This window comes from Gymnogyps californianus, chromosome 1 (genome assembly GCF_018139145.2).
Source record: "Gymnogyps californianus isolate 813 chromosome 1, ASM1813914v2, whole genome shotgun sequence".
NCBI classification, from domain to species: domain Eukaryota; kingdom Metazoa; phylum Chordata; class Aves; order Accipitriformes; family Cathartidae; genus Gymnogyps; species Gymnogyps californianus.
This window is the reverse complement of record NC_059471.1, coordinates 135379206-135403497: the sequence shown is the minus strand read 5'-3', so window position 1 is coordinate 135403497 and position 24292 is coordinate 135379206. Positions and strand designations below refer to the sequence as shown.

Below are 24292 nucleotides of genomic sequence, written 5' to 3'. Positions count from 1 at the left end.
CAAGGCAGCTCATAAAAAAATCTCCCCTATGCTAGCACCTTTCCTTCAGGATTGCATGCTTTACTCAGTAAGGAGCCTGTATCTCCTCTGCTTCTTGCTATGGGCTCCCCATATGATTTGGTAGAAGCAGTCCTGCAGATGTGTGGCAAAAGGTAAGTCAGCTTGGCACCATCTTTGACAAAGTCTACAGTTTTTTGAAACCTAGAGGCTCTGGGATGGATCCAAACATGGAAAAGGAGAGCTGTCAAAGAAGTGCAGCAATGTGTGGTGCTGAATGCAAAGATATTTTTAGCCTAGTTACCAAAGGTTCAAGTTATCACTCTGTTAGAGTTTCTGTCTGGGTATCAGTCTCCAGTCATTTTTAAACCTGTTGGTTAATTTTACTCCAAATAGTGAGCATAATATGATAACATATCATACAACGTCTTGTAAGGGAGTATCACCCATCTCAGTAGGATATAGTACTGTGCACCACATTGCAAAGCATAGCAATCATCTAAACTGCAGCAGCTCATAGTGCGATATAATGCAACATAATGCATTTCCCAAATGAAAGTAGTCCTGCATTGTCTTAAGGCCTTCTAGAGGACACAGTCATTGGGAAGGATGGCGATGGGGAGGGACAAGAAGTATTTGTCATACTTGAAACCTGACCTGCTGAGAATTGGGAAACAAAGTTAGTAAATTCTCTAATGCAGCCTTGCTTCTTCCCTTTTCAGCAGATAAGCTTATACACCACTAATCTACACACTCGCACCGTACCGATATGCCTTGTTCAGAGAACAGGAAACGTTGTAATTATTGCAAGCACCGTAACAAGTTCTATTAAGCAAACCTTGTTCTGGGCATGAGGCACAGAATTGAGCTACCTGCACTTACTCTAGTCTTGAAAACTTTGATTCCCCCACTGACATCCCCTGCTTCTTGCCAATGCTTACAACCCATTCATTTTCACCCAGGGCATTCCCTTTGCCACTGTCCTTTCACTTGCCTTTCATTAACATCCTCCTTTTATGTTCTCTTGGGTAATACACCTAAGACCTTTTAAAGGAGGGTGACGAATCAATGCCAAAATAGCAGATATTCTGTTGACTGTGTATTGACTTGAGATACAGGATTCAGCTTCAAGCCTTGCTCCAAATATCACAACACATGGTCCAGAAGCTGGATATCAACCTACCAAATGTCCTTTCTCATTAGCTCATTTGGGCAGTTGTTTCTTTTTCTCTTTTTTTCAGTCCCTAATTCCAGGTGGAACTGAAAGCCTTCCCTGACAAACTGTTGGCAGTATGGTAAGTCTATGTGAAAACCTGTGGTTTCAGTAAGTCCACATTTTTTGAGAAAAATATTTCATTTGAAAAATAAGTGACTAACTCTACTGCTTTTACTATTGTTCCCTTTACTGTCTAACAGGCAGTGGTCTTCTCACCATTTTGCTCTAAACCAAAATATAGCATATTTCCATAATTTCCAGATTTCCCCCCCCCGCCAAATAAACACAAAAAGTAAAGAAAAAGGTAGATTTTAATCTTAGTCTGAGCATAGCTGCAGAGCAGTAGTGCTTAACACCTTGATAAAATGAAGGATAAAGTCAGAAAATGGCAACTTAAACCATTAAACAGCAATACATAGTTTTCTTCCTCTCACCCACCACAGCAGAAGTGTCAACATTATTAGAGGTAGGCTCCTTCAACTATCCTTACACATGAACACTGGCAGAAGTAGCTGTTTTTAAAATACTGCCTTTCTCCCTCATTAATCCCTCATTTTGAGGAGATGTAAATCTGTTGTCCAGGCTTTTTAGTGTCACTGCAGGCATGAATCTCTTGTCTTAACATATGCATAAATAGCTATTGTAGATGGCCTAGTGACTGAAGATATCCACACAGAGCTGACAGAGATGAGACAGGTATGGCAGGAAACTCGTGCCCTCCTGGAGCAGCAGGTGAGGCCAGGTGAAATATAAGTAGGCAGATCAAATGGCACTAGACACCTATGTGCGGGCAACTGAATTAGGTCTCCTAATTCAGGGCTCCACTGACAGCTTATGAATAGGGATGCACCTGTATATGTTTAGACCTCTATATATCTAGGCATGTTACTCTCAAATGAAATCCTTCCCTAAAAGTCTCATACCTACTCTTCAGCAAGATTTTGAGGTTTTTGACACTAAGTTTGAGTTTGGGCAGATTAGAACTGAATGTATCGAAATGAGTGATTAGCTTCATACTAAAAAAATGAGAAGAAATTTAAAGGGTATAGAAATGCTGCATTTTGGATTCATTCCATGTCACTTAAGTAATTTAAAAAATAGTTGTTTGGTCTAAGTTAGTCTAGGGTCACTCTGCCACTATCATGAAGGCAACCTAAATAAATCCCTTTGACTGGATATCCGATTTTGACAGCTTGTGGTCTTTGAGGTAAAGGTTGCATTTCTTTCCACATTTCCAAAACAAGATTTTGTGACTTCTTTTTTTTTTTTTTGTAAAATTTAGTATTTTGTTTAAAATAGGCCTAAAAGAACAAGCAAAGGTGTTAAATAAGCTCAACAGAAGGTCAAATATTGTGAAATGAAATACTGACATTGCTTCAAATGGTTATAACAGGAATCCTATGCTTCCTACCCTGCACTGCAACAGGGAGTTGTTGAGCTGGGGAGACATGGGTGTTGGAGTTGGGGGGCTGTGCGTCAGGGACGTGTGTGCTGCCAGCAAAGGGTTTCAGCAGTGGAGCCTTCAGGGTCATTTCAAGAGAGTACTGGGCATAGCATTTTCATTCTTCTTCATCTCCTGAGTTTGTTGTACAAAGTTGTAATCCCCAAAGAGAAAACTCAGTGAAACATCACTGCTTTCCTCTTCTCTCTATGTGTCTCTGTCTGCTGCCTGAGGCAGATCTCAGAGGTGCCGTTGCACCCTGTGGTTCTGACTCTCCTCTTTCTTTTCACACTTGGCTCCTGTATGAGCACTTAGTTTTTTAAAGGAAGCAGTTTTTATCTTCCTTCCTCTACTCAGGTTGTCTATAACTTTATAATCTTCTTTGGCATGTTGCTCACTGCCAATCTGTGGTATCTTCCTGTTCCTGGATATCTCTCCCACGCCCCTCAGCAGTGGCATGCAAACACCATATCCTGCTCCATCAAAGAAACCATGCAATTCTAATCTCTGTCACACAGCTAAACCATTCCTCCTTGTAATCTTGGGATAGTCATGTCTTCCAGCAGTGTCTCAATTGCATCCGCTAATCTCATGCTCCCCTCCATGTGAGAAAGGGATTTTCTGCTTAAAAGAGTGGAGAACTAGCAACGGTGAAAATGTCTCACACCAGCAGCTCTGCAAAGCACCCTAATGCAGCCATGCAGATTCCCTTCCCTTTTTCCCTCCCCCTTTCATCATTAACTCTGTCTTTGGTTCTCCCCACAGAGGGGCTGAAGACCTTCAGTTTTGATATCCCTGTGCTGTCCTAGCCTTGAAACACTCACTTTGCATTACCATATCCCTCAGCGCTGCCTAGTTCCCCCAGAACAGTGTCTTGGGCCTCTCTAGAGCAGAAAAAATTTAAAATGTTGGCATTGTATTACATAATTCACAAAAGAAACCACAAATATACTTGCTGTCTACAGCAGGACTGCCAACAACGTAACCTGGGATTGAAGCAATCTGTATGCAACTTGATCTGTTTAAGCCCTGTCCCCAAAGATCAGAGTAGATATCTCTCCTTCTCTGTTACTCATCTGTTCTGCGAGCACTTGTCTCAGCAGATTAATACAAACGGGCTTTTCTAGGCTTTCCTAGCAAGTAAATAGGAATAAACTACGACGTCCTTCAAAATCCACAGACCCAGGCTATGCTTTGTAGTGGATTATGCAACTGGGCAAATTGGAGATGAGATGCACGAGGCACAAGGCACTTCCTGGCAGAACCGGTTGGAAACCAGCTGAGGCTCTTTGTTTTTCATGTCATTACGCTGAAAGGTCTTAGGCAGGGCAACAGATGATGCCCTTTTCTCCTTCCACTCACTCCCACCAAGGTATAGTGCATGAAGCAAAGGCATTTTTCTTATTCTATTATTCACTACAGTCCAGATTGCTACCACAGGAGCCCTTTTTATGTGCCACAGCAGCTTCCTCTGATAAGCCATGGCAGTAAGACTCACCAGCCCATTTCCAACAAACTTGCCAATAATCATCACACCAGACAATAGGGTGGCGTACTCAGTGCTCATTTCAGCATTTGCAACAGAAAGGCAAGTTAGTCAGAAGAGCCCCTTTTCCTTGGTGAGAAGAGCCAGCATTTACCCACCCTGAGGAGTACTGTGTAGGAGATAAACACTTTGCTGCTTTTTTTGGTTGTGTAGTACAAAACAGCTATTAAAAACGTTTTAAGATGTATATGGGATGGCTTAGTATGGTTTCACTGAGGCAGGGTGCCAGGGCATATTATGTAAAGTGTTGATCTTTCCTACATACTAAATTGGATATAGAACAGTCAGTTTCCACTCCTCCTTTCTGGCAACAGGCCCAGCCTCATGCATTTGCATATAAACTGGGCCCCTCGTAGCAGAATAGCTGCCCAAGGTATCAGCAAGACTCAGAAACTGCAGTGGTCCTGTTGATGATGGCAGTTCTCTTCTCAAGAATCAAGGGTATGCTCTTTCTCTTGTTCCTCCCATGCTTTTGTTCTGGTCAGCCTGCATGTCCACTGCTGCGTTTCTCCATCTTCCTGGATCCTTCAAACATGGTCTACCTCCGCTGGGACCATGATGAACAGGAGCTGATGACATTTGAGCTGCAGGTCCATACAACTGGCTGGGTGGCATTTGGATTCAGCCCTCATGGAGAGTTGCCTGGATCTGACATTGTGATAGGAGGTGTCTTCCCAAATGGCAGCATCTACTTCTCTGTAAGTTGAAAAGACTTCCTCTGCATCCCCCTTTGCCAAGGGTCATGCTCCAAGTATATTGGCTTGAAAGCATATGGGCTCAACTGGCTAAAGACAGATGTCCGAGGCCATTTGAGATCCTTAGTTGGCATGGCCTCTGACTGACGGTCCAGAAGAGCCCAGGTCTTCTGCAGGTCCTGTGTCATGCCTGCTAGCCTGCTAGCCCCATGCAGTGTCCTGAGATACCCTATGGTATCCCAGATGGCACTAGATGATGTTGTTTAGGCAAATAAGCTGATCCCATCTGCAAGTCAAAACCACAGCCAGAACCAATTAGATATGGCTGAAGCAATCACTTGCCATGAAGCTAGAAGAGGCTGCTGGGAGTATAACTTCTGATTCATCCAAACAGAGGTCAGTTCAGACTGCAGTCAGATGCAAAACTCCCATGTTTTCTCTCACTGAAGCTCTTCAAAGGTTAATTTATTTCCTCTGCAGTAAGTGGAGACATGTGTTCACCTCCAAAGGTTGCTTCTTCCTGACGGTCTTAAATGTCTCCCTTAGCAATAGGATAGGACATCCTTGGGACTTGCTGTTTTTCCCATTATCTGTAAAGGCAACCACTAAGGACAGATGCCTGATGTTAAAACAGCTGGAGTTTAGAGGAACAAAATGCCACTGAGGGTGCTAAATAAAAAAACAGGGTGTTTTTTTGTTTTGTTTTGATTGTGAAAGAGAAACAGGCAGTTTAATGTTATCCAGATACAGAAAGAAAAAGTTTACACTGATGAAGTGTTTGCCAGTCACAGTGGTTTTATTTTGTTCAGCTGTTTTCAGTTCCCTTTTCATACAAATGTGTTTTGCATGAAATATGTCTTGGTGCTTGTCTAAAATGGGTGAACTTTGGAGGGGGTGAGGTAGCTAGCCTTACTTATGGTCATTAGTTGGTTGCAAAACCATTCCTGTGATACCCAGTTTTGAAATCTTTTTGTGATTGTGACACAGACAGGGAACTTCTGGCTGTGAATGACTACGGGGAAAAAAATTATGATTAATTTAGAAGAAACACTTGTTCTTTATTCTTTAATGATGATCTTTTAAAAATGATTTTTTAAATAGTGATTTGGAGTAAAACCAAAGTATTTAATTTCTCCTAAAAGAACATCCTGAAAGGGAGAATTGAAGTGTTTGGTTTCAAAAATATTAAAAATTCCATTATTTTCAGAAGAGATATTTAACATTTTCGATGTTTTTCTGCATTGGTAGCTGAAACTCTTTGTTTATGTTAGAAAATAATTTTGGTCCCACAAAAGTTTTAGGTTTTTTCAACTCTTTTACGTATCAGAAAATATCTGCCAATTATTTAGGTCTAGAGACATTCCAGTAAGCAAGCACATTAATGACCACAAAAATCCACATTTGCTCAGTAGGCTGTAAAGCATATCCACTGAACCTGTGGAACAGTTTGAAGGAAAAATATGCTAGTTACTGTAAATGGAGTTTAAGTGGGGTTTTCCATTTACATTCTTCCTTCTAACCCTCTATCTCTCACATCCCTGTTTTTTGTTTTCATTTTCCTCTTTACTACAACTGTAACAAAGTCATTATCTGAGTAATGTCCAATGGGTGAAAAACTAGCCAAAAAGGATTGTTTTCACAAAGGTGGGGGTTTTTTTTAGCTGTTTACTGCCTTCCTCTTTCATAAGATATATTTAATTTTAAATATTTTATTTATTTCAAAATAGCTTATTTGCAGACTACTTATCTTTGAATTTGGATCTTTTAATGAAAGAGTGCAACAGGTATTTCAAAACAGTAGGAAAACAAAAGCTGTATTTTCAAACTATGATGTGTCCCTCTGTAAATTGAGCATTTGAGTAAGAGAAAAATTGCTTAGAGTATTCTGAAAGTCCAAATTCATGGATAAATTCAAGAAGATGAAAGAATATTGGAGGAGATACTGGGAAATTTAGCAAAAGCTGTAAGGAGGTTTTGAAATAATCACTTAAAGGAACAGAGATGGGAGGAAAAAATACCAGGAAGGATTTCACATAAAAATATTCTTCCTTGACCAGACTGTGTCTGGTAAAATTTTTCTCTTCTCTTTTATCCCTCCAAAGTTGAGTACTGTAGCAAAACTTTTCAATGTAGCACTTAACAGCTGTACATTAGGGAGACATTTGCTTTATCATGTTTCAGGTTTCTCTTGGAGAGATTTTCATCCCATCTGCAGCCACTGCCTTCTCATTTCTGGTCATTTGAACTCCTTTGCCACAAAAATATTATGTGATCTCAGTCAGTCAGCTTGGAGCTTTACTCCTTTTTATCCTTCTTCCCTTTCTGCAGCTGTGTGTACAGTCCCACCTTTTCACCTCATATTTTCATAGCAGCAGTTGTTGTGGCTCATTCTGTTCCCAGTGAGATTTCTACAGGAACTAGACATTTAGATGCTTTTGAAACTCTGCCTCATGTTTCTGTGCCTTTTTACTGAGTAACGATTGCATTGGATGATCTCAGTCATGCATTATTTGTCTTTTTGACTATGCCTATGCCGCTAAAGCCATTGGTTAGCTTGTACTTTCTAAGAGAGCTTAGCATCCACAACCAGGCCCAGGTTCCAGGTGGTATGGAAAACCTAAGAGTTAAAGTAGAAGCTTTGGTATGCCTACAATTTTTTACTTTTGAACTACCTCTGTTTTTCAACAGGGCGTATTTTACTTCCCACCCTGTGTGGTTGAGCCAGATGTGCTAAAATGCCCCAGTGTGCAGCAGGTCACTCACTCAGGGAGCAGGGAGGATCCTCTAGTTTCCATCCTATCCAGGCCATCCTCTGGGTGATGGGACCCAGGGGCTGCTCTTTCCTTGAGCAGCTGGATATAGCAGGGACTGGGTGTGAGTTCTCTTCAATTGGTTTGTGGAAATCACCAGTGAAAGCAGAGGAGCTTTTTGGAGAATGAAATCCTTTGATAATTACTCAGGCCCTACCAGTGGTACTTGGAAGTATGACTTCTTGGGGTGCAGGAAGCTCTTCTCTTCTGTCTATTGCTTTGACCACTGTTCCTTTTCCAGGATTGTCATGTGGTAGATGAGGCAACCCTTGAGGAAGATGAGAGCCAAGACTACCAACTGCTGTCAGTGACAGAGAATGAGACCTCCACCACCATGCTGTTCAAACGCCACCTCCGGACATGTGACCCAAATGACCTGGATATCACAGTAAGAAAGGGGGTTGCTCAAGCAATGTCCCAAACAAACCTGCTCTGATGTCCCACTGTATTCCCAGATCCCCCAGATCAGATCTGAGAATGACAGGTTTTTCTCACAACAGTACAATAACAGGAATATAAAGAAAAATATGGAACCATACAGCCACATTTATAATGCCCATTTCAAAGGCACTATCTTGATGTCATTGATGTTTTCTTATAATGTTTTCCGTCAAAGAATTGTGAAGATATAAATCTCAACATTTTCATAAGCTTGAACACAGGTCTTCAAAATCCTGTTCATTTCTCTTTCTCCTGTTTGCCACATACTAAAAAACAATCTAGTGTGGGAGATAAAATTTTTATTTGCCTAATATAAGGCAGTATTTTGGTAAGAATTGTGTTTAGCAAATTCAGAACATTTTTATAATCTCAGTCCTTCTCTCCTGGAATAACTTCATATCGGTATTGACTGACATTAAAAGCTTAGCCAACCCAAATCAGTATTTTAAGTCAGAGATTTTTCAAAAATGTGTTTTGCCAAGGTTCACAAGCATACAAATGCACACAGTTTCAGAACTCTGCATATATAGACACTGTTTACCCTGTTTCACCTTTACTTGAGGGACCTCTGGATAAATCAGCATTATCCAAGGCTTAGCCCACTCAGAAATGTTTGTCCAGAATTAGGTGTACATTCACCATTTTTCTGCAGTTCAAATACATGTGCAAATGACCGGTTAGATGTCTTTGTAGTCACAAACCTTAATGACCTTTACTAATTGAAAGAAATATAATCCCATTCTGAATGGGAAGAACCTACAGAATTCCATGGCTGCTTCTGTCCTTACATGATGGGGCAGATCCAGGCGGATCATTGAGCGGATTCGTGCTCAACAGTAGCTGCTAATGGGGAATCAGGGGACTACAGTTTTGTTAGCTTTTTGTGTAAGTCCCTTAGTAATTCTTTGTAAAAATTGCCCAAAGCACATTAACAGTATATACAGATAAAAGAACTGCATCTGCTTGCTCCAGGATATGCAAAGATCTGAAAATCTGATCTTTAGCACCATTGTGCAGCTCCCACAGCTAGAACAGTATCCAGACACTCAGTATCTGAACATTTAAACACAAAGTGATGCAGGTTCTGAAATCTTTATCAAATCCCTCACAGCCTTTTTTTCAGCTTTCTTTCATTTCACATACCAGCACTTTAAATCCATATGTGCTTCAATAATGTGTGTGAAATGACAGTGGGTACTGCTTTCCTTGTGTCTTTTCTAGCCAGCACCCTCTTTTTGGGAAAAAACACATTATGTCTCTGTCTGGACAAGACAAATCTTGTGTGTTACACTTCTTGCTTTCTGTTGTGTGTTCTGACATATTGTCTGAGTGTCTGGGTATGTACCAAATATGCACAGTTATGTTACTTTAGGTGACTTCTAATTGCACATTGTTAGTATGTGGATTGCATTTTAACACGTGTGCAGTGGTATAAGGCATGTGCTGTAGGGTGAATACATGTGTGTGTGGTTGATGGGAAGGAATGAAGGAGATTTTCCAGTGAAACACTCCCATTACAGGTGGACACAGCACGCCTCGTTACTGCATTTGGCACTGATGACACAGTCCAATTCTTTAAAGGCCAAAGATTCTCCAAATCTCTCTTCTTGATGAGGTACAGAGGCCCATGTGACTCCACTGACCCCAAAATATTCTTCACCTATGACCTGAGGCTGGACAATGTAAGTATTGGACAAGAACTTTATTTGGCATGTTAAAAATTTCCCCTTCTTCTGCCTTTCTTTGCAAAGTTGATTATGCCCATGCTGGAGGTTTGGATTCCACATGTCAAAAGATGGACATGCCTGATCTTGGAAACATGCAAATAGAGCTGGCAAGAGTAGGAATGAAGTGGGAATGGAAGGCTTGCTGTGTGGAGGGTAGAGGGCTTATTTGTTAGGAAAATGCTGTAAGATGTTGCCTGTTCCCTTGACTAGAGCTTAGGGAGCCAAACACAGACTGTGGTGCTACTGAATTGTAATATAATTATTAACTCAGGCATATATGTATACAGGTCTATTGTCCCATCCATACAGAGCCATATAAAAATATCTATAATATACTGAAGATATTTACTGCTTCCCATCTTAGTTTCGTGGGAAATACACAATATCACAGAGAAGAGAAATAACGGGTATACATTTAAATGCTCTGTGACAAATCTGGCTAAGAGTTCAGAAAACACAATACTACTGTGTGCGCTGCCTCCAGTATTAACTTATGCAGCATCTCAGTGTCAGATACAAGGATTTACCAGGAGAGCTGCAGCCCCCCATTGGCATCACCTCGTGGTACATGCGCCATCCTTGTCAAATGGAGTTCAAAAGTACCAACTCAGTGTGGTATTGCATTAACACCTTCCTTCTTTAAACAGCATCAGCCCACACAGTCAGCACTCACTCAAGATGCAGCAGAATCTGCTGATCAGCGTGGGCAATATTCCATAGTAAAGAGGGGCACTATTTTTATGTAAAGATTTGTGGGATTAGTGCTATCATGTGTTGTGCTTGTGACTCCAGAAAACCAGCAACTAAAAATGTTGATTGAACTGGATGGATGTTTCCTACGCTCAGTTCATGTCACAATAGGCAAATTAGTAATGCAATTCCCTTTTGGAATAAAACAGAAAAAATCTGAAAGAAAAAGAATTTAAGACCTGGTAGAGCTGACAAATGTGTTTGCCCTTCACCAGAATACAGTTTCATCTTCTTGACCCTTTAATCCTCTCAGTCATTGCAACCAAAAACCAAGCAGTCGCTTGCTAAATGCATTATCCTTCCTGCCCCCTCCAGTTCTGGGTCTCATTCTGCTTGCATTACCTCCCTTTGGCTTCTCCAATTCTGTACGCACATTATTGAGTTGCCAGGGGAACCTTCAGGTGACTTGTGTGCGTTTCTTTTCCAGTTTGCTGTTCCAGTTGAAGAAACCAAGTATGCCTGTACCTTTATCCCACTGCCCATGGTCAAGCAGAAACACCATATCTACAAGGTAAACTTGCAGGCTGCCTTACTGGGGAAAAACAGGACAGGAGAGACTTGCTCCTTCAATCATGTGTACAAGTCTGTCTTTTACAGTATTTTAGTATAAATTTGGGAGCATTCCATCTGTCCTTCACTGCCATTGGGATGAGCCAGCTAATTTGTCTGGCTTGTGTGGAGATAAGCTCTGTCTTGTTTCTAGCTTTGGAAGTACCTTTGTCTTATGTTCATCACACCTGAAGAAACCTTGCTACAAGTCTGATGTCTCAGTGTAGTGAGCTCAGGCCATGTTACCTATTGGTATCTTTGAAAGCAAAGGGATCCTCCAGAATTTTCTGTATTGAAAGGACTTTAGCTTTTGTCCTTGGAAATCGCTAAGAATATTTGTATAAAAGGCAAACCTAACATTTTTGCCATCCTGTTTTCAAGACTGAATATGCAAAAATGAAGAGCAAAGAAAAGAAACGGGAACTTTCCAAAGCAAGCTTAGCTTACTTCTCAAATTAAGATAACTTTGCTTCAAGGTCAAGCAACCCTTCTTAGTTTTGTGGGTTTTGAAGGTTTAAAAACAGATGTTCCACTGCAATGGCATAAGGCAAAATTTCATAAAGAAGACTTTGCATGGACTGGAACAAAGTATTTAACAGGTAATCCTACAGAACAAACTCAGGAGTTTTAGTCAGTTCTTGTCGTAACATCAGGATTTTGAGGCCTGATCTCATCAGTGCTGGTAAAAAGTTCAGTGATTAATGAATAGATACAAGTTACTTGCAGAGTTTATTTTAAACTATTTTGATTATAGTACTTTTGGCACAACGGAGCAGTGAATTATAGTGAACCTGAGATCAAGGTCCCTTATCTTGCTTTGCAGCCAAGAAAATGGTGTATGAGGTAAACTATCTACATTTCTAGTCTGGAACCACACTGCCCAGCATAACAGGTCAAATAGAAACCCCTGTGATTCTGATTAAGGGGAGGCGCTTTAAAGGAAGATGCAAATCCTTTCTGGAAAAATGGACTCTGCTGGGTGCATACCGAAATGAGTAGATAAACCATCATCCAGTTTACCATCCATTTTGACTAAGATATGGTTAACTGCTCTTTCTGGTTCCCTGGGAAAGAAGTATTTGAGGGTTGACAATAACTTTTTCTGATTCTTTCTCTTGGTTACAGTTCGAACCTGTAATAACACCCCACAACATAACCTTGGTTCATCATATTCTTATTTATGCCTGTGGCAACGCTAGTGTGTTACCCAGTGGCATAGATGATTGCTATGGAGCCAATCCAGATTTTTCCCTGTGCTCTCAAGTGCTTGTGGGCTGGGCTGTTGGAGGAAAGGTGAGTTGGCAGGGCCCATTCCCTTCCCCATTTCTTGTTATGAACAGTAGTACCCTTGTTGTCAGCTTGTCCAGTAAGACCCCACAGTCCTGCAGGACCAACCAAACTGGAGAAGTTTCCTCATACTGTCCCCACTCCAGTCTACTTCTGCTGCATCAGGTGATGCTGGTGATTTCTATGTAGTTGTCGATACTCTGTGTATGTGTATATGTTATTACCATATCTGCATTAAACAAGTATTATATGTCACATACTAAGGCTTTCATTCTGACCTTTTGTAATGTTGCCATTAATTTCACAAAATTCTTCTCATGCTAGTCTTGTGTAGCAGAAAGAAGTGTACCTACTTACTGCTTTTTTTTCCTACTGGCTCTGCCTCTTTTTCAGTAGAGTAAAATTAAAAGTTCAGTGAAATTGGTGCTTCTGACTGAGTGGCCTAGTTAGAAGTCAGTGCTGCACAAATTTTAGCATCTATATCTTGTGCATTTCAGAGCAAAAGGTATCTTGTATTTCTATAGTATGCATGTACATGAGGATGGAGAGAGAAAGGAGATAAGTTTTAGACAAAACCCTTATAGGAATTTTATTCAGATTTTATATTATGCAGTGCCAATACTGACATGAAATTTGCTGCAAGAGTGTACACATACTATAACCATTTCCTATTAAATATAGTAAAAAAATAAAAATGAAACCTATCAAAAGGATAAATGAAAAATAAATTTTGAAAATTCTTCCATGTTCCGATTCAGAAGGAAAAGAAATGGAACTGGCAGAATTTCCCACAACATTTTGATTTCTAACAATGTCTAAATAAATATTCAGAGATGCAAGAAAATAAAAACTTTCTTTTTGTAAGTTTTCAATCAAGAAACAACAGAGAAGAGTTAAAAACTAACTACTTCATATAAGTTTACTCCTCCTCTTCCTCTTTCCACAAGTCTTATCAATTTCCAGATGAAGCTGCAGTTTCCATAGGGACACCTTGGGACCCTCAGTACATCCGACTAGAAATCCATTACAGCAATTTTGACTTGTTACCAGGTGGGTAATGCTGGGCAGTTCTCTGACAAAGAACAGCCTCAGGATGGAAGCCTCAGACCTTGCCTACAAGCCTATTAGAAACCAGCTTCTGCATGAAACACTTCCATATGTTGCTCAGTACAACCTTCAGGACAGTAAGAAGAAACTGGACTGGGCTCCCATTCAGGAAGAACTTAAACTAACTTTAGAAATATAAATAGTTATGTCTGCTTAGATTAGACACATCTTACCATCAAAAAAGCTGAGCACATCTTTCTGCTATGATACTAGTGGGAGTGTTAGGGAAAACGTTAGGGAAATGGGGCATCAAGGGAAAAAGGAGCAGAGTGGGAAGGGACAGAGTGGCTGTGGGAGAAATAGGTGTACCAAGGGTCAGGATGAAGTCCTGAGAGCCTGATAATACCACCTCAGTCTTCTATCATGACCTCCAGCACTCAATCCCTATGGCAGGTGGTGAAGAATGCCACCACGGTATTTGCTATCATTTTACAGAGGGGGAAACAAAAGTGTGGAGTGATTTTATGGGAATCATCTGAGACTATAAGCAGGGCTGGATCCAGATGCACTATGAGTGAAGATCTGTGCAACCGTGCACCTTGCATGACTTCAAGGCTGTACATTACAGTGGACCATACCACTGGGGGTAGGGTGGGGGGCTTAGGCCTTCCTGTTAATCTATGCCTGCTCCCAGCCTGTGATTGGGAAAGGGACACTATATGTGTTGTTGCTTCAGGCCCCACTTCTGATGCTTCTGGAGTCATTGCTGAAGGAGTGGTCATTTTTCTTTTACAGGCTTGATCGACAGCTCAGGGGTACGAATCTACTATACTCCAGAGCTACGGAAATATGATGTGGGGGTTCTGCAAACAGGCATCTTCACTTTCCCTGTGCATTTCATTCCTCCTGGAGCAGAATCCTACAGATCTTACGGCCTTTGCAATTCCAGCCAGTTTGATGAAGTGAGTGTGGGGAAAGCCATAAAAAATCCTTCTTCATCTTTCTCGCTTTGGGCTTTCATGTTGCCCTAGACATGTCCAAAAGCCGTTTGGTGCAGGGTACTATCTTAGCCTCCATTTCTGCATGTTGCAAAATGAATATCTTTTCCAATAACACTGCTCAGCAGATACCCAAGATTTGGCCCAAGAGCATTAACAGAGCTGTGTAAGCATGTCAGAACCATGGCTCGAATACCCATTCACCCAGTGAAAGGGAAACACAACCCAAAGGATGTAGTGACTTCCCAAGAGCCCCAAGGGAGTCTGCTCCACCACATCCAAGAGGCCTTTGTCCTACCATAGGTGTGTGGTACTGGTGCAGGAAGGCAGGTACTAGGCTGAGAGGATGTGGTGCTCTCTCTCAGGTCAAGAAGGTACCTCTAGAGCGGAGATCCCTCAAAACACAGCCAAGAGGCTGCTAACAATAATCAGCTCCAGTGGCCTGTGGGATCCAGGGGATTCACAGGTCCCTCCAGGGCTGCTAGATGTGAGGTTGCCACTTTCGCCTTTCCCAGGCCCAGCTGGTGCTGAGGCTGGGGGCAAACTCCAAAGATATAGACACCCTCCACCCAAACACATATGCCCAGAGAGCAGACTCAGCTGGCCACAAACAGATCAACATGGACAGGAGTACAGTACCTTTACAGGCACCACACAGACATGAACAACACCCACATGAGCATGGAGAACACAAATGAACCAATCCTCTTCCTCCTCTCTGGCTAATCAGGCTTAAAGTTCACTAGAGGAACATAACCATATGCTCACTCACTCAGCTCCCATGTGTAATCACATTTATGGGTCTCTCCGATTTCTGGTCCAGACCATAAGTCCTTTCAGCATCCGTGCCCAGATCCAGGGCCCTTTTACGCACTCTCTGGCCTGGACCTTAGATCTTTCCAGCTTGAAGTTCCCTAGTGGATCATCCCACCCCAAAACCACAGGCACACACATATACACAGTATAGAGAGCACACTCACAGAGAAAACAGTTAGGAACAGAGTTTAGTAAGATAGTCTAGATTGCAGCAATCAGGTACCAGGTTTGGTCAGACAAACATACTGACCAGCAGTCTGCTTAAGTACAACTGGACTCTCCTCTTCTTCTCTCCATTTTCCCATGTTTGTTCCTCTCTTTCCGTAAATTTGACCTCTTCCCTAAGCGTCCAATAACAAATTTTGCACATTCCCACAATCCACTTAGAGTATCCCATAGATTTTACACAGTCCCACAATCCCCTGTGAACAACCCATAGGTTTGCTCCCTCTTATGAGACCTGCGGTAATCTTGTTTTTCTTCTTTTCATCAGTTTTCAAAGATTTTCTTTGAACCTTTTAAGGTTTACATTTTGATGGTTCTTTTAATGGCCCATTGATCAGTGTCTTACAATTTCTGCTTTTACTCTATTATCTGCTCTTTCTTAGAGTTCATGTACCTGCATGTTTAACTTATTACCTCTCCCGTATCTTGTCTTTGTTTTTTGCATAGCTGATAGCAAGATATGCTTACAGTACCCAGCATGAGATATCACAGACTCAGACAACTATGCCAGAGTACCTAAAGCCAGAAGAGCAATTTTCAGAAAGGCTCAAGAGAGCAACCTTTCAATAAGTAGTGACCTACATGAGGAAATGGTCTTAAACCTTCTTTTTAAAAAAAGTGTTAAGCTGACATTTACATGAGTTCCATCAAGCTTTTGACTTGATGGGCAGGCCTAAAATGTGGTACTATGCTCTGACTGCCAGGCTCTGACCTACTTCATTTTGAACTGCAGATGAATGGGATGCTGGTTCCAGATCTGCATGTCTTTGCCTACTTGCTTCACACCCACCTGTCTGGCAGAGGAGTGAAAGCTGCTCAATACCGGTAAGAGAAGGAAACTCACAGTATTGCTGCCCATGCCACGGGATCAGTCCCTGCCTCTTGGGCTAGAGTGGATGAGAATGATGTTCCCAGGTCAGGCTCCGTCTGTCTGTCAGTGCAGGAGCCTGCAGTATCTGAATTGTAGTACAAAGAACTAGCTCCTAGGGAAAGAAGGGTCAGCTCAGCAGAGAGTAAGAGACTGGGACTGTGCCTCCTGTTAAATAAAACAGGTCCAGACAATGAGCTCAAGCACTGGACTGCTGCTCATCCACACTAGTCAGCTGCTAGACGGTGCCCTTGCGTAGCTTGGTCCTGCTACCCACACTCACCCTGAGGCTACACAGGCACTGTTCTGGGGATTGCGTGCACCAGTTCCCATGGGCTGCATGGGCAAAACTACACTGGGTTTGGTTTCCTCCACCATCCTCCCACACTAAAAACTTCAGCACCCCTATGCGCTCTCTGAACATGCCACAACCCATGAAGCATGAATTCTCAGTTTCAAGCTATGAAAATAGCCAATCATGGTCTGCAGCATAGCATTTGAACACTTCTTCAGCTGCTTAGAATTTGAAAACAAAACAAAACCCAGAACTAAAAATTAATTGTGCTTTAGGCCAAAGAGGCATCACAGAGGTCTAAGTGCTTGGTAGTATAGGTATAATGCCTATCTCCTCCTTAGGTTTCTAATTTCAGAATAACCCAACATGAGCCAAGTATCATGCTGCAGACAGTTACAGGGAGGCAGACACTTAGCCTGTGCCAGTGAGCCAGAGAACAATCTGCTATCCTATGATATTTAGCACTATGGGTGTAGCCCGAGATGTCACAGCGACACTCTAATTTTAGAGTGCTCACTGTGACACCTTCAAGATCAAGTTCCCTGCCTGTCTACATGGCATTGCTGGTGCATGCTCTGGGGTGTGATGTGAGTTCCATCTGGAACGGCAAGGGGAAACTTTGGCATTGACTGGTCCTTAGATGGCTGTGCTCTCACACCAAATCCCTAGACCCCTGCACTGTCTCACATACTGCCTCACATGCTGATTCACTCTGCAGAAACTCCACACATACTGAGTTGATCATGTAGGTATGCAGGGAACCTGAACTGCACTGTGGGCAAGCTGTGGAAGACAGGAGAGTGCCTGGCCCACCACAACCAATGCAAAGCTGAGTTATGAGCAGGGCAGATGTTGTCTAGTTTGGCTTCTAAGCACACATATGAAATATAATTCAGAAGAATCTAGGTTGTTCCAAAATGGCACATCTGCCCTTGAAGATGGCCTTCCGCAGTTATCCTTAAACATCAGTGGCACTGTTCAATCAAATATGGTTTAAACACCCTGGCCCTGCGCCTCTCTACCCACTCCCCAGCATGCCAAGGAATGGGGACAAGTGACTAGAAGCTCCTTCAAAGGCAACCTCAGAAAAGTGGGACTAACACAATTGTCTGATGGGTATTTTCCCCTCTCTGGCCAGTGGTATCTGCAAAATACTCACCTAGCAGCCTCTGCAGCCTGACTGTGACATGGCAAAAGCAGGGGAAAACTTTTTAAGAACCTTAGGAAACAAACTTGGTCTGCTATAACTAGACTAAATAAATGGGGATTTTGTACTTGAAAGGTGCATTGTGAATATGTCTGCTCCCCAATTATGCCTGTCTGTGTCTCTCAGGAGTAGCACATTAAAGCTGGCAAACGTGCTTGTCTCTCGGAAAAGGAGCAAAGGAGACATCAATAAAACCTATTGGCATCAAAGCCATCCCTCAGTTTCAATGCTAGTGATCTCCAGCCCAAACTGGCCTGACACTTGGATTGCTATGCTAGACAGCAAGAGAAGAGGAGTGAGCCTCCCTCCATCTTACTAGCTAGCACCTTACAAGTGCGTGCTCCAAGTAGCAGGCAGTGATATAATCAGGAGAGTTTTCCTTAGGCTTCAGAAGAAAATGGAAGGTTCTGTCTCTTTGCTAGGAATCACTTGAGGTCAGCCTAGAGAGGACTAAGGCAACAGTTCAATTTACTTAGGATGAGCATATATCTGAGAAAGGACCTTTACAGACATTACCATGCTAGAACCATGTCCTGAAGCCATCTCAAGCACAGGCTCCAGAGCAGAAGGTCAAGTGTTTGAAACACCTTCTGAACAGCGATGATTCAGGCACAGTGAGCAGTTGGAATTACTTTTTTTTTTCTGGGATTTGCCATGTAATACATAGAATAACTATGTTGTTCTTAGTCACTTGTTCAATTAGTGGAGACCCCAAACTCTTTGGAGCTTGACCTTGGCAGAACATAGCAGATTGTGATTGTTGATAGTGATTTAGGGGCAGGCCTGTCTCCTTTTTAGGTGTTAATTCCAGAATACACCAGCATAGGCCAAAAGTCACACATAGCCAGTATGAGTGACTTAGCCAGAGCTATTTTGTTCCAGACAATAGCAATAGTTTGGGGCTCCTGCTCTTTATGCAAGTCGCATGGTATACATAAACCATGTGTCACGTGACAGAGCATCTTCTTTCTTGACTTGAACTTTTGTGAAGCCTGGCCTCCGAGCCAGGTTCCTCCCTCCTGAACCCATTTTTCTATAAGGTATAGCTGGACAGTGGCATGAGCCTACCAGTTCACCTGCTCAGAGCTGCCAGCAGTCACAAAGCGGGCCTACAACAAGCAAGCAGGGTGTGCGACAGCTGCTGGGACAGCCTGGCCACGAGCGCCGCCAGGATTTGTGGGCTGGATGCCTTGATGCACCTTGCAGTGTGCACTGTGGATGTATTTAGCAAGATCTAAGGACCTGTAATGTGGATGGAGAAGCAGCGCTCAAGCACAGCAGAGACCACCTAAGAAGCAATATCACAAAGCACTGTAGAAATAGCAAGGAAGAATTCACATGTGATACTCCTGCATCTGCAAGGGAGGTCCTAAACAGCCTGCCAACTCTATTCTGCTAGGGTCAGAGAGTCTTTTTATTTAGGACAGTTTTTTGTAATGCAAGTGTTGGAGTTCTTACTTCTGGGATCCCAGACTGTCATCTGAAAGGTGAAAGTTTCAAGGCACAACAATTACTGACATGTAAAAAGTCCATATTTGGACTCCAGACCAAAGAGGGTTGGGTGAGAAATTTCAAGTGTATGTTTGGGACTGGCTGTCGCTGAAAATACATTCTGTGAGTTATAGTACAAAAGACATCAGGGATGATTTCTGGAGGGGATTTTTCTCGGCTCTGTTTATTTCATCCAGGAATCTGTGTTTCCACACCCCTCCCTGGCAACATTTTAGCTTTCTCCCCTTGTTTGTCTTCCCCAGGAATGGTGAGCAGCTGAGGATCATCTGTGAGGACAATAAGTATGATTTCAGACTGCAGGAGGTTCGGGACATGAAGGAAATCCTCATAATCAAACCAGTACGATTCTCCCCTGGGATGTAGCTGTGGACAGGCAGGCTGGGGAGGTGGCGAGCACCAGAGATGTCAGAGCACGTCGACATATTCTGTCCTTCATTCCACCTCAGGCTGCGGCCCGTTGTTTTCACACAGTTTCCTGGTTCCCCATATTGCGAGCGGTTGCTTTGCATACTTTGCCGGTACCGCTCTGACAGTGTGACCTACTGTGTTCCCTAGGGGGATGAGATCCTGGTCGAATGCAACTTTCAGACACTGGATCGGTCAGGGATTACTTTTGTAAGTTTGTTTTTCTACCTACAAATCTTCCCTTGCTTTTAAAATTAGTTTATCAATCACCATTAAAATCTTTTGGGCAGACATCTCTCTCTTCCCCAAGCAAATAAGGCCCTGGCAAAAGCTTCTTGTGTCAGATGCAATATCATAGACACACTGAGGCATGCCTTGCACAGTCGCTCCATGGCTGGAGAGTAGCTTTCCAGCAAGACCCTCCTACTATAGGTTTATGAACAGATCCCAAAGCTATCTTGCATCTAATACCATACAAGCTAACTCTTGTCCAAAATGTCAAGTGCAAGTAGCGAAACTTGCAGCTGAGTTGGTTTTCAATCATTGAACACTTGGATTTAGCGGACAGGCAGAAGTCAAATGCAGAAACTGACGTAATATGGCAGCTGGATCTGATGTGGACTTCTCAAAATATGAAGACATTCTTTTTAGTTCTTCTTATTCAGACCAGACATCAGTTTTGCAGAACTTCACATGTAAACAGTTATTGTCATACTCAAGCTTCAGAACTTATTTTAGAGCATATGCCATGCAGAGGAGTTAATGATGTTATTGCACTTAGAAATGTGCATAAGAAACTGAGATTCGACCTAAAGAGGATTACAGAGTTTGTATTCACAGAGAGCAACACTGTTTGATTTTGTTGGGCCCATTCCAAAAGTAGGGATAAACTGAAAAATTCTGATCTGGATGTCACACTCAGTTAATTCCCTGAATGTTTTAGTTGAACTTTCCAGAGTTTCAGATTTTGGGATCTTGTAGATTGAAATAAAAATACAGTAGTTTTCCTGAAGGAAAGAATAAGTAGATTTAAGTTATAAAACCACAGAGCAACCTATTTATCAGACTCTTGTGAGGATACTTTGATTCTCTGTTTCTAACTCTCAGACAAACAAATTAATTATTTTTTTCTCACCAGACACGATCTGCATGAGCTGTGAACAACAGTGTTTTCCTGAGGAGAAACAGTCTCCTCGTTGTGTCTCAGCAGACCTCTGAGTCATCCTTGTGTCTTTGCAGGGTGGACCAAGCACCATGAATGAGATGTGTCTCATGTTCCTCTTCTACTACCCTCGTAACAACATCTCCAGTTGTATGGGCTACCCTGACATTTTGTACATTGCGCATGTACTCAAGCAGGAGGCCTCAGAGTGAGTCCTGAGTCAACATATTTCTGGAAGTAGCAGAGCAAAATGTAGCTACGAAGAATGGCAAATGGAAAAGATAATGAAAATGAAATGTTGCTGATAGGGAAGAAAGAGCCATGTACCTGGATCTGACAAGTTGAACTCCCTTGTTGTACGAATCTATCAACTGTGATACTTTAACAATCTCTTCTCCTTTATCTTTCCCCCCCCTTCCTTTTTTTTCCGCCTCCTTCCTTATCTTCTCATTGTTTGTCTTCACCTCCCCATTGCCCCTTACTCTTTCCCCAGTGCAGTGGAAGGAATGATGGCCATGGACTTTGTTGACTGGGACAATGATACTGTCAAAATTGCAGAGAAAGCAGCCAAGGAGGCAGACCAAGTAGTCATGATTAAAACTATTAATGTAAGTAAGTCCCCCTTCTGAGCAATTTGTGGGTGGGGAAATGGACTTGGCTCTGACATTCCGAGAGTAAAGCACAGCTGAGAGATAAAGCCAACGCATAGCACCTTGGGTAACACCAGCTGTTCATGGCTGTAGGAACTGAAAGGGATTACCTGAATTATGAAGTCCTGTCTCTTAGGCTGCAGTTGCAAGTAACTGTCCAAGACTTATTTAGTCATCACTTAACTTTGAACTAAAAAAGCTAAAAATTCTTCTCCAAAGAGAAAAAACACTCTTGCATCTTGGTAATATAACAGTGCCTAGGGAGTGATGCCATGGCAGGGCATTTTTGACAGAATGAGCAATAAAATAGTGCTGAAGGTCCCTCAGACAACGTGCATACCAAGGGAGTTAGGATGATCCAGAAAATCCACATACATGGAGCATAGCTTCCTGGCTCTTACTTATCTGACTGCATTTCAGTGCATCAGTCTGGTACCTACTTAGAGGTAAATTAAGGAAAAAATCTCTTAAATTGAGAAAGGATCAAAATTCTGTCTTCTTCTCCTCTCTCAGAGAGCTTCTCTGCTGTCAGAGGGGAGACCCATGTCGTGACTTTCTCTCAGATGGCTAGTTATGCATCCAGACGGCAAGAAAACTGACTAAAACACATCCAAATCTTGCAGTGTTATGCTAGAGTCTTGTGGCTCCCAACTTAAAAGCAGATCGTGTAATTTTATTTTTCCCTCTTTCCTTCCATCCCCAGGAACTCCAGAGAAACAAGAGTGGTCTAATCCGAGACATGAGTATTCCAGAGCGGGCTGCCTGTCACAATATTTCTGCACACCTCTCACTGTCACGTCTGAGGGCCACTGCAAACCTTCGTTTGACCGCAGTATGCACTTCTGAGTCATCAACCACCGAAGAAACTGCTTCACTTCCTCTTCTTTCTCTCACGCAGCTGGTGTTTCCTTGGCTTATCTTGGCCTCTGAGTATGGGAAGTGAGGGGCAGAATACCAGAACAGATCATGGGCCCGCTGAAGAAGTCTCTGTAATTACCACCTGGTAGCAGGGTATTCCAGATCTGATGGCCCTGAAAATGAGAGGATACTTACATAATAGAAAATTGTCTCCCTTTGGAAGAAATAGGTTAAATGGGCATTGGCATTTATTTTATTTTCATAAAAAATACTTTCTAGTATAGTTTGTTCTAAATCAGAAAAGCAATGTACTATAATGCAGTAAAGACAGGAATACAGTCATCTCTTCAATAGCTGCTGCTTAATTATTAAATCCAGAGCTTTCATAGGTGGGCTACTGTATGTATTTTCTCACTGGCATTTCAGTAAGCATTGTCTAGTCTCAAGCTATCTACATACTCCTGTACTTAGGTCAGTATAGAAAACTAGGCTCCTTAGTTATTAAATAATATGATTGATTCTAAAACTAGTCCTGCCATATCCATCAATGACCGCATGGCAGGGAATTTACCTGCTGATTGCCAGGTAATGATGAGGCAATGACTTGGTGTTTACTGAAAAATAGACCTTATACACTGTCATATAGCAAACCTATGAATTCCAATTTTACAAAAGCTAAACCATTTGCTGTTCTCTTTTCTTATATTTTTCCCCAATGTATACATAAGAATTAGAAAAGCAAATCTGATGATAGTTATGTTTTTTGTCACCATACTGACTTTTCCAAATTTCAAATTTCATACTGGTACTTTTCAACAAATTCTTTCCCCACATGCCCCAAGGTAGAGTCTCTGCTTATTCTGACAATAATTAATACACCAGGTAAAAACACCCTCAGACTTTAAAAGCAAGCATCACAAAACAGAATGATTAGGAGGGCAACTAACCACGCAGAGTAGATTCCTTCCTCATTGGGCTGATGAACATTTATTAGCTAGTAATTATCTTGGCTAAAACTGAAGCATGGACAGAAAAAAAATAGTATTTGCCTTGAAGGCAAGCTCATGAAGAGAATCCATGAGGTTCCAAGAGAATCATCCAGACACTCAGGGCTGTGTCCCAAAGAAAACATACATTACTGAGATCACTCTGCTGTGTGTAGTAACATGACCTTAATTCTCACTAAACGTTTTCCCCTTCAAATTCCTATGGGAATATATCACATTCCTTCTCACTCACAGTGTAGCCAAGTCACAGCAAGGCTGGTAGTACTGAGACATTCATCCTCCCTTGTATTTAATTAGGGCAAGAGGCTTTAGAATAGAATAGAATAGAATAGAATAGAATAGAATAGAATAGAATAGTTCCAGTTGGAAGGGACTTACAACAATCACTTAGTCCAACTGCCTGAGCACCTCAGGGCTGACCAAAAGTTAAAGCATGCTATTAAGGGCATTGTCCAAATGCTTCTTAAACACTGACAGGCATGGGGCATCAATCACCTCTCTAGGAAGCCTATTCCAGTATCTGACGACCCTCTCGGTAAAGAAATGTTTCCTAACGTCCAGCCTAAGCCTGCCTTGGCACAGCTTTGAACCATTCCCACGCGTCCTATCACTGGATCCCAGGGAGAAGAGATCAGCACCTCCCTCTCCACTTCCCCTCCTCAGGAAGCTGTAGAGAGCAATGAGGTCGCCCCTCAGCCTCCTTCTCTTCAAACTAGACAAACCCAGAGTCCTTGGCTGCTCCTCAGAGGACATGCCTTCCAGCCTTCCACCAGCTTTGTTGCT

General features: G+C 42.2%; 1 protein-coding gene across 1 annotated transcript; it reads left to right on the top strand.

Moving 5' to 3' along the window:
- The first annotated feature begins 606 nt into the window (after positions 1-606).
- Positions 607-22587, top strand: LOC127016863 (putative DBH-like monooxygenase protein 2). Its single transcript, XM_050897658.1, has 15 exons — positions 607-676; positions 1851-1945; positions 4686-4898; positions 7947-8093; positions 9667-9828; positions 11051-11134; positions 12298-12465; positions 13407-13509; positions 14302-14468; positions 16279-16370; positions 19670-19766; positions 19983-20042; positions 21072-21202; positions 21488-21602; positions 22348-22587. The coding sequence occupies exons 1-15, from the start codon at positions 607-609 to the stop codon at positions 22585-22587; spliced, it is 1944 nt and encodes a 647-aa protein (XP_050753615.1).
- Positions 22588-24292: the final 1705 nt, after the last annotated feature.